At 34.3% G+C, this 11,171-nt stretch overlaps 1 protein-coding gene and 1 pseudogene across 1 annotated transcript; both read left to right on the top strand.

The window, feature by feature from the left end:
• Positions 1-6,300: 6,300 nt before the first annotated feature.
• Positions 6,301-7,589, top strand: LOC128182837 (uncharacterized; annotated as a pseudogene).
• Positions 7,590-8,911: 1,322 nt separating this feature from the next.
• LOC128185178 (uncharacterized) lies at positions 8,912-10,067 on the top strand. The gene is made up of 2 exons (XM_052854842.1): positions 8,912-9,198; positions 9,513-10,067. Exons 1-2 carry the CDS (start codon positions 9,130-9,132, stop codon positions 10,065-10,067), a joined length of 624 nt encoding a protein of 207 aa, XP_052710802.1. The 5' UTR covers positions 8,912-9,129.
• The last annotated feature ends 1,104 nt before the right edge of the window (positions 10,068-11,171 follow it).

Raw genomic sequence — 11,171 nt, 5'->3', positions numbered from 1 at the left:
GAAAAAACATCTTTTGGACGAATGTAAATGACATAAACTGAGTTCTTTTATTAACCAGACTCATTGCGGAAGCAATGGCCATGCTATAGTTACGTGTACGATGCACGGTTTACCGGATGTTAAATGAACAACAGTTATTCGCTCCAAAATATAGCTCCAATTTAAAAGAAAACGTAAAATGTATGGAGCATGACAGTAGCTCAGCGTTCAAGAACGAAGTTCACTTTTCAATTGCGAATCAGCCCGGATTTCAAAAAATAGAGATGACCGGTACCATTTCACCATATTTTCAGAGTGGTAGTGGTATACCACTAGTAAATGACCTTGAAAATTGTAGTTCCCAAATATGTATTTTAAATTTTGAATTGCGAACTGCGTTATAGAACACAGTTTACTTGCGATTAGCAAACTGCGAACTGCGTTCCTAAAACCGATTGCCGGATCCAGAATTTATCGCCAATGGTAAAGACAAGAAAAAAAGAATACTGCAGAGGTGTAAACCAAGAACATTGTTGATCCGATCGAATAATGCTGGTTTTGATGAAATGATATTTAAGATGAAATAAGAAATAAGATAAATAAAAGAGATGATGCTGCAAAATCTATAAAATTATTTGGATGTTGTATGCTCTATGGATTTGGTCAGGCTTTTTGTCTGACAGCTTCAAGTTGCAATTTTTTTTTTACGCCAAAGCTGGTCTCGAACTCGTGAATTGCAAAACAAACTATTTAAACCAACTGCACTACGCTGTTAGTTAGCAATGCTACAGAAGAAAACGAAATAAAATATAATTATGTATAAGATTTTGTTTGTATTGTTTATTCCATTGGTTATATTTCATTATGCTGGTAATAGTTAGTACTATTTAAAAGCTTTCAACGGTTTAGCAAACGGGTTGTGGGATTAATAAAATCAACAAAATTCTGTTAACAGCTTGTAGCGAATCCTTATATGAACAATCTATATAAAATAGATCGTTATATCCCTTTTGAAACGATTGATACTGTATTTTCCGTTCCGTTCCACTGTCCGTTTTGAGTTTTAACAACACCTTAAATCAAGGGATGAGGAGTTTTATTGCCCTGACACGTGACTGTCTAGAACCAATCAGATGTCGCGTTATAAAGCATAATCATATTGAAGTATAATAATAATTGTTCTAAAATGCTAGTTTTGAATTAAGAAGGGCAAGTTGGTTAATTTCAAATGTATTTTTTTATTTATTACTCAGCCTGCAGGCTGACTAATAAAGTTACATGTAGGATGAGACTTCAAATGCGCTTGCGTAAATTGGAATTAGACAGTCCGTACTTGAGAAATTTGGATAAGTCGTGAAACTGATCAGTTTGTAGGTCAAATTAAACTGCGCACTTCTGTATCGGAATTCTGTCCACGGATATCATTTACCACCAAGGTCTACAGTCCGCATATACATGTATATATCTCACATTCTCTTAGTGAGATTGGAGAGGATATACTTCGCAAAGTTACAATTAAATAAGACAGCATTCACAGTTGCAGTAGATTTCTTTAAAAAAACTACACCAATAAACGCTTGTCTTCTCGCCTACAGTCATAAGAAAACTGAGCAGACCATGTCATATTATTCGATCGTATGTTGTGATTTTTCTGTAGACTATATACATATTGTAGTGTAATAGCTTAATGTGTTTAAAGTTAATATCCTGCTGGCTGACTTTCTTAGCTTTTAAAAAGCTAACCTTGTATTAAAATTACATTACAACAAATTGAATATATCATCCGAAGTTATCGTCCGTAAATAATGGCGTAAAGTACTAACAGAGTGGATCAAAAAGGCATTTTAAAAGTAAGTTACAGCCCATACATTTATCTCTTTGTATCATTTACAGATTTTGTAGTACAGTACCCGCAACGTTATTTTTTACAATCCTATCCTATCGTATCGTGTATCAATCCTATCGTATCGTGCGTGTATACTGTCCTATTGTGCGTTAATTCTATCCTATCGTGCGTGTATACTGTTCTATCGTGCGTTAATGCTATCCTATCGTGCGTTAATCTTATCAGGTTTATCGTTTAATTTCAACAATTCCTCCGTTTATCCTATCGTGTTAATCGTTTCGTGCCTTTTCATAAGCAAGTAAATTTATTACTAAGTTGCAACTCATTCGGTGCGCCGTATACGAATATTTATCGAACAAGAATTGTAAAATCCTATCCAACTTTCCGTCAGGATACTAATTTTTTATTTTTAAGATCAAAATTAACCAATATTATATGTAAATCATATGTTAACATTGAAAATGAAAAACGAAGTTCTTAGGAACAAGGTAACATATTTACCTGTATATCGAATATATTAAATCGTACGCAGAGTGTATACCTGCGTAAACATTAACTTTTATGCAATATAATTTTGTTGCATCATATTTTACAGAAACAAAACAATTTATGATATAATTTATATCTCATTAAAACCCTAGTTGTGTTTTAAACCCGTTAATTTCCGTGTGATATTTGATTTCAGGCTGAAATGTTCTCGGCAATCAGCTAGGGTGTGTAGTAATGACAACAATGTTAACAAATCGTACGCGGAATGTGTATCTGCGTAAATATTTATTTAAATTGTCTGTAATAATTCGTTTTTAATGCATCATATTCTTATACAGAAAGAAATGTACTTATGATCAGTCTGGGCGGACTCCGAAAACGGAGTAAACGGAAGTTGGTAGCTCAAATGAAAAAAAACTCCGAAAAAGGAGTTCGGCGCATGCGCAGATTGGTTCAACGTTCGTCTTTTCACTGGAAAACAAGGCTCCTGGAAAATATCCTCGTGCAAAGCGAATATTGCGTATGCAGACCTGTAAGTACTTTAGAATGATTCTTTAGATATGTTTACATGAAACGTATTTGGCAAAAATATAGGTTGGTTTGGCAATTTTCGATTTATTTGACTTCAAAGTCGACGATATATGGGTGACGATCACGCGGTACATACTGTGTTAAATTTCTTCTAAATTTGCAATGATTATGTACAAAATAACGCCAGTGGCATAATACAAGGCATTTACTTCTTTCAAAATGTTGATATGACTTTGCATAAACTTTGCATAAACTCCCCATAGTTTCTAGAAGATCAATATGCATGACTTGATGAAGGTAGAATTTGCGAATTTTCTCTGCTTTCCCATGTATTGATTTTGATCATATTTTATCATGATTATCACTATGGTATTCTTCTACTCAGTGAAAGGAAAAATTAAAACCCCTCTCAGTGTGTTCAGAGATACTTGTTTGCATTTTAAATAGTTTCTTGTGGGTAAATATCACAAATCTATTGTCCGTTCGAATTTTCTCCATCCAAGATGCATGGTATGATTACCTTACTTTTAAATTTAATTATTTGATTTTTTTAGTCTATGGTCATGTCTAAAGACCTTGTTTTTTTTTTAAAGAGTTGTTATTTCACTGACACAAAGCTGATTTTTGGGGGGTCTCACTTCCAGAACAAGCACCTGATTTTTAAAGTTTATAATGTGCCTATTTTTTTTTTTATAAGCAAATAAAAGTTATGTTAATTTTTTATAATTTTTTTTTTAAAAATTATGTATAATACATATAATACATTTTTTGTTTTAAATAAAATTTTGTCAATTTCTATTGTTATTAATTTTTTTTTTTTTTTTTTTTTTTTTTTTTTTTTTTTAATTTATTTATTATTAAAAAAAAATTAAATAAAACTTACAATATCATTTTTTTTTATTTTTATGTATTAAGTATAATTTTTTTGAATTTATAGAATTATTTTTAATTTTTTTTTTTTGGAATGAAACTTGGTAATTTACAACAATTTATTTTTGGCAATAATTTTTGAAAAATAATATAAATTAATTTTTTTTTTATATCATTTAGAAAGTCTTTTTATTAAATTATTAAATTTGTTTGATATTATTAAGGTCTTTAAATTTCTTTTTTTTGTGATTATTTATTTTTTTTCTTCACCAATATTTTCATAGATAGCAAACAATTCTTAGTTTCTAATATGAAAATATAAAAATAACAGAAATTCCCCCCCCCCAAAAAAAAACCAAAAAAAAAAAAAAACAGAAAAAAAATATTAAGCAATGAAAGGTCTAAAAGAAAATTAAATTAATTATTTTTTTTAGGAAATACCCTTTTAAAAAATTGTGAGTAAAATAAAAATAAAACGCCCAAAAAGGATAATTAATTCTTTTTTCTTCTAAATTTCAATTTTAAACATCATTTAGTTGTTTAGAACAGTTGGTAAAATATATTATTTGAAATGTGTACTTCATTTTTTTTTTTACTGGTAATAAAAAATATCTAGTAAATATTTCTGATATATTCTATCAATAATTGTGAAACAGTGAAAGGGGGCAGTGTTACCATTCATTTCGCACAGATTTTTAATATATGAGTTAGTTGCCAGTTGAATTTTAAATGAGAACTGTTCTAATTAATACTATAATACTAATAATTAATATTATATTTTATTGTTTGTTTCAATAACTACATCTTAGATGAAAATATAATAATACTTTAATTGATAAACAATTTTTAAATTTTAATTGCATTAACCACTGGTCATTTGTTGAATTAAAGAAAAAATTAAAAAATACCAAATTAAAGTCCAATTGCATTTAAAATTATAAAAATTTAACAAACTGAACTGGGATGTAAAATTTGGTAAGAAATGAAATTTATTATTCTGTCGATTTAAATTATATCTGTAAAATTATGATATTACAATAGTGAGAAAAGTTGTACTGGAAACAAACCTGTACCTAACATTTTTTTTTTATTAATGAGAAGAAAAATGAGATTCCTAAATAATATTTTTAAAATAATGAGAAGAACAAAAATGAGATTCTAAAATTTTTCTTTAATTTCTTTGTCTGTATATTGACAAATATGTTTGACTGACACACATACAAAGCAGATTATTCCATTTCACTTAATGAATATGATGAATTTGTTCAGTCAAAGTCTAAATATTTCCTTTTCAATGCTCAGACACAAACATTCACATAAAAATGAAGTCCTCGTTGACATATCTTCTAAGGTGATTTCCTACTTCATGAATGTTCACATTGTTCCTGTACTCCAGAAGGTACATGCACACCAGTTTTGGTCCCCCTCCTCTCTGTTGGCCGTCATGCACCATATGTCCTAGAAAGACACATCTTGCTCGCAACAGAATCTGTTTTCTCTTATCCACACTGATGACATTGCAAATGTTCTTAGGCACTCTTCCAAAGGTGACGCCACTGAATTCTAAGTATCTTCCTTGAAGATGGTCCTGGGCTGGGGCTTTAACAAGACAAGCAAACCTGTCATGGGGATTGTTGGTCTCTGGCTCAATTGTCATGGGGAAGTTGATTCCTGTGGGTGGTGTGGCACGAAATTGATGATATCTAAAATTAAGCAATGACTGCTTATTAAATTAGTAATACCAGTGTCATCATGTACAAAATGTTATATACCAGATACAGTGTTGAGTACTCTATATGTCTATGTGACCATATTAGACATTGACAAATATATGTTTGTGAAACATTACAATTAGTTAGTTCCATGTTTTTATAGTTGTCCTTATAATCATGATCATTAATTAAGGGGTAAACACCAAAAACTAAAGGATTAACTTGGAATAAATACAACACATATGGAGACAGAGATGATATTTAGTATTTTTAAAAATGATTAAGATGTTTATTTGTGAATACACTATTTAAACAGGGATTTGTTTAACAATGATTTTTCTTTACATATTAACTTTCCTTACCCATTCACCGTTGAAATGAAAACCAAAGGTTTTGATGATGTCTCTTCTGTCCTGTGGAGTTGACGTATCCTCCTCAACCATCTTTTTGCGGAGACTCTACTGACATCTAAATCTTGCCTGTGAAAACAAAAGGAGTTCAAAAATAAGGACAGACAAATATGTCATTATGTTGGACAAACAGTGTAGAAATTTGCTTCATGCAGAGTGGGTGAATCAGTACAATGGATGTGACAGTGATATTTCCACCTTGAAACGAGTTAAAGTCAGCGAGAGAACTGCGTTTGAAAGTTTAAACGGGAAAAAGATTCGTACAAGGGGAAACATTCAAGTGTTAGTGTGTCAATTTTGCCTGGATCTGCTGTACTCTCTGTATCCCAATAGGATTGTTAATTCTGAAACGTCCCCTCTGTTTGAACATGACTACGCATCAGAGACACCAAAGAGACCTAAAAGGAGGCGGTTGCTGGACATCCCTGACCAAGAAGTTAGCAGTGAACCAGACATAGCAGGCATGGGGGAAGAGGAGTTCCAGAAGATAGTGTTTGAAGTTGGACAGAGACTAGCCAGCAGTACAGTTATACCTAAGCAGCAAGAACACAAAAGTGCAGAAGGCTTAAAGAAATTGGATTTAGAGACATACTTTAAATCATTCGATCCAAGTTTGTGTTGTCTACTAGAGGGATTTACAAGTGGCAAGAAGAGGAGAGATCCCGACTTATACCAGAAAGCCAAAGTTGCTGAATACTTTGTGCACCTTCTTCATCCAAACACAATTCTCTCCCTGTGCTTTATGGAAAACTTGCTTATGTACAACGCCACGAATAGCAAGCAGGCTGTTAACCTTTTGGGGGATAGTGGGCCATATGGTCATTACCATGCTGTGAAGGACTGGCTGTCGAACCAATCCATGGAACCTCTTCCCTATCCAGAAAATGACTGTGTTGCCATATTTGACAACAATCAAGTAATAGGACGTTCCTGGAAGATTAAAGTTAACAACAAAGTTCAATCATCTGTTGTTACAACTATCTGCCAAATCGAATACCCGTCCTATAGCTTGCAACGCCAGGTAAACCTGAAGCCAAAGTTTTGGAACTTTGATGCCGAAAAGTTGAAACGATGGGTGAGAGACATGCCCCAGGAAGTATCAGATGTGCACTACAAACAGCTTTACAGCACCCTGGCCAAGAACCTGCAGATTGTAGTATCACAGCAGAAGCAGACGGAGAACACCGGGATGTTTGAAGACAATGTAGACGTTGAAGTAGAGAGACAAAGAATCGAAGAAACAACGAAAGTGTGCTGTAACTGTGGACACATCAATGCCAGATCGAAAAGAATATGCGGCAATGAAAGATGCAAAACCAATCTAAAGCAGGCTGAATTATCCAGTGCAGATCCAGATGGTTTTGGGACTTTTACAACCAAGAAGCATATGTCAGTCGACCGAAAGATGTCAGAGGTGCGAATGACTGCCATCGACACTGGATGTGGGCAATACATTATCCAAGGGAACCTAGAACAACACAGTAAACCCATTGCCAGCCAAAACCCAGACAGAATTCCAGTCCTGTCACTGAGTGATCCTTGCTTTGTGAATCCAAACTCCTACAACTCCGCAAGAGCCATCCTCAGACAGATAGGTTTACAAGCAGGGATCCGACAGTACTCAAGAGAAGGTGACAGAGAGTGGCTGTTTGTGGTTTGCGATGGATTACCTTTTGGACTTTGTCAACAAGTGATCAAGAACACATACAGATGTAAACTCTGTCCAGGCTCCTCCGACTCCTTCAACTCTAAAGAAGATTTTAGAAAACATCATACATCATTGCATCTAGATCTGGAGGAGGAAGAGTTTCTTGAATTTGACTGGGTCATCCTACGTCCAGGTAATGGGCACTTCGAGATGAACATGTGTAAGACTTTTGTTGAGTTAAATTGGGATGTTTTTTTCTCTGAGCTGTCCAGAGTCATGGGATTTCGATCCGAGAACGCTCAACGTGCGGCCAAGAAGTGTTCCGACCACCACAAAACCTGGACACTCCTCCAAATAGCTCATGAAGGGAATCTTCAAGAACTCATGGTACCCTACGTCCGGCAGTCAATGCTGATGAACAACGCAATTACCCCAGCTGGATTTCTGAAGTACATGATGACAGAGGCCAGAAATCCTAACTACATCTATTTAGGGACCATGACCTTGACATACCTAGAAGCCCTACAGAATTTCAGGACAGGCCTACGTGTGGGAGATATAGATAGGATCGCCTCATCCAAAGCAGTTTTTGCTCCATTGTTTCATGCCAGGCACCATCCCAATTACCAGGAAATCGAAATGATGGAGGCAGTTCAAAGACACTCTGTGCCGGAGGAGCTGTTGCCTTTTTACAACGAGACAGAAGCAGTTTGTCTATCAGAGGATGGAGAATCAGGTAAATAAAAAACTGTAACAATTGAATCATGCAAAGAAGCATTTAGATTAATGCATTTCATTGAACTGAATCACCCTCCAAACCCATTTGACTACCCTCAACTTTTTAAAGTTACTTTACTACATCAAGATTTACACTATTGTCACAAAAAGACGATTTATATGTTCTGTTAAATATTTTTTTAAAAGTCAATTTGAGCTCAGCTAGGTGTTAAAGTTTCAAGACTTATATACTTCTTATGCATCATGTTATGTATCATTTATCAGCAGTTATTATCTGCTGATTTTATAAACTATTTCCAAATGTAGTGAGCCACCTTAAAGGGGCATGGTCACGATTTTTGTCAAATTCTATTTTTATTACTTACAATGCTTTAGAAATGCATTTCCAATGATCATCTAAAATTTGAGAGTCAGGTGTAGAGGTATGAGCAAGATACATGGCTTATAATTCTTTGTCATGTAAACAAGGCTTGTCCCCTGTTTTTGTTTACACATGTTCAATATGCCTGTTAAAAATCTTTCTCAAGCTGATTTGTTTATCTTTTTATTTTTTTTAAACCATAAATAATATTTTTTAAACTTTTAACACATTCATTTTAAGTCTAAAACTAGAATTTTTACTTCTGACAATTACTCTGTTTACTTTATAGCAAAAAAATTGTAAGCTCTGTAACTTGCTTATAACTCAATGAATGACAGTCAAATTTTGGTTCCCAATAAAAAATGCCTTACTGAAGCATTAAAAACATTAGAATTGAAAAAACAAATTGACCAAAATTGTGACCATGCCCCTTTAATGTAGACATTTGTGGTGTTAAACAGTCTAAATATATATATTACAACAATTTTACAGGAGAGGGCTTGGATTTCAAAGCTGAGGTTGTAAATAAAGATGTGCAGTCCTGGATGCCAAGAGGTGTGCCATCAGGAGAGGATTGGTTACGTGTGACCAGAAATTTAGAACATCTTAAAGAAGTAAGTATTGATCATGTTGGAGCTTTCAATATGGCCGGCAAGAAGCACTGTTTCACAAGAAGTACTGGTCACGGAACTGGCCAATTGACAATTATATTTGATAAGAATTCTTCATGTTCAGATGATTAATTGAACATTAACTCAAAATTATTGAAGGCAGTGTATTTGTAATAATAGTAATCAAAGACCTAAATAAAACTCTATGCCTGAAAAATTTATGTATGTAATAATTTGTTGTATTTATTTAGTCTTATTCTTCTAAAGTGTTTATGGTTTATTCAATAGCAGTTTACATTATATTCTCACTGTTTCAGATCCGTAACAAAGCAAGACAGATGATGAGCACCCCAGCAAATACCAGAACCATGAGTCAACAATCTACTGGTGCAAGATCAAAGCCTGATTTGAGTGCACAGGTTTTGGCTTGGCGTGCCCAATTACGGTCAAAGAAGTACTTAAAGGACCCCTGCAAAGAAGATGTGTGTCACGTTTCCCTTACTTCAGAAGAGCTTGACCCATCCCTGTTGGAAATTACGGTCCGTGCAGAAAACTTGCGCAAGAAATATTTCGACAAGACTTTCGTAGACTCACAGAATGATGATTTACCACAAGAACCTGTGTATGTGACTAAGAAGGAGCGAACAGAGAAATGTTTAATTTCGAACAGAACCAAGAGCGAAATATGTGACATCACTTCAAACATGTTGGCTACCATTGTGAATGTGGATGTGAAAGACTCTCTTATGTCGGAGTTTAGAAAGATGATGCCATTGTGTAAAGTGAAAAAGAGTGATTTGTTAAAATTCCATGACATTGTGTTGGATGTTTGTGCACAACAGGATGAACTTTTCTTACATGAGGATTTGTAATTCTGTGGATTTATTTTAAGGATTATGTTCCTTATTGTCTGTGCAACTTAAATTCTTCAAAATTGATTTTATCATTTTTGTTTACTTTTATCATGTTTATGTGTTGCTGGTTTTTTTTTTTAAATCAAGAGTATTTTTTTTTATACATGTTGTCGTTGACCTTTTTTTTTTTCTCATTTTCGTTTTATGATTACTTATTTACTCATATTTGTCAGGTTGAAACAAAGTGACAGAATTTTAAGTGATGTTAAACTATTAGTTTATTGCAACATTTCATATCACATTGATTTATTTATGATAACTTACGTCAATAAATAACTTTCTTAAGATTCACTGAATGTCACTTTTAAAAGGACTTTTGTGAGTGTCAATAATAAATAGTCAAAAAATGTTCAATCCTGAAACAAACGTCACTGTTAAGTGTTGCCATGGTTTTTAGTTTGATATTCACGTCCACTGAATTGTTAACAGTCCAGCTTACAGTCAAAGCACAACCACTTTTCACTTTTTCGCATGTGTCCAGGTCTCAGGTGCTTGGGGATGCAGGTTTTGTGCATCCAGGATGCACATGGCCCATCACAACCAATCCACAACCGTCTGGAATTGTCTTCCTTGTAAAACTTTTCACAGTACACACACCTGGCCATGTTGTCATCTTCTTCCAGCTCACGGTTTTCTTGATCTGCAAGAGTGAGGTTGACATCATCAGTAAGAGAAGACACAGCACTGTATGAATGTTCCAAAGATTTGGTAATGCTGTCCTTTTTAGGTGTTGTAGCTTGTTCCTGGGTCAAGGTGGTCTTGCCCCTGGGTGGTGGCGTTGCTTTCTCGGTGCTGAACTCGTTTTCCACACTTGTTGTCGATAAGTTTGGCAGTTCCTCATCAGCATGGGCTAGAATGTCCCTAGCAAATTGTTCATCAGTGGCCTGTGAAAGTTTACCAAGAATTTCACTTATGTCAGCCTCTCCAGTCGAATCTGTTTCCTGGTCTCCTATGGTGACAGATGCTGTGTTCCCAGTTGCCGAGCTGGTCTCCTCGTAAAATATAGGAAGGGACTTCAACTGTCCTGGCAGGATAGCATTTACCTTAACATTTGTCTCTTTC

Source organism: Crassostrea angulata, chromosome 5 (genome assembly GCF_025612915.1).
Source record: "Crassostrea angulata isolate pt1a10 chromosome 5, ASM2561291v2, whole genome shotgun sequence".
In the NCBI taxonomy this organism is placed as follows: domain Eukaryota; kingdom Metazoa; phylum Mollusca; class Bivalvia; order Ostreida; family Ostreidae; genus Magallana; species Magallana angulata.
Note: the sequence above shows the minus strand (reverse complement) of the source record. Positions and strands in the feature narration are given on the sequence as shown.

Excerpts from the sequence above, each read along its gene's own strand:
- LOC128185178 (XM_052854842.1), top strand. The coding sequence starts at position 9,130 with ATGCCAAGAGGTGTGCCATCAGGAGAGGATTGGTTACGTGTGACCAGA. Across the intron at positions 9,199-9,512 it reads ATTTAGAACATCTTAAAGAA|ATCCGTAACAAAGCAAGACA; the intron begins GTAAGTATTGAT and ends TCACTGTTTCAG.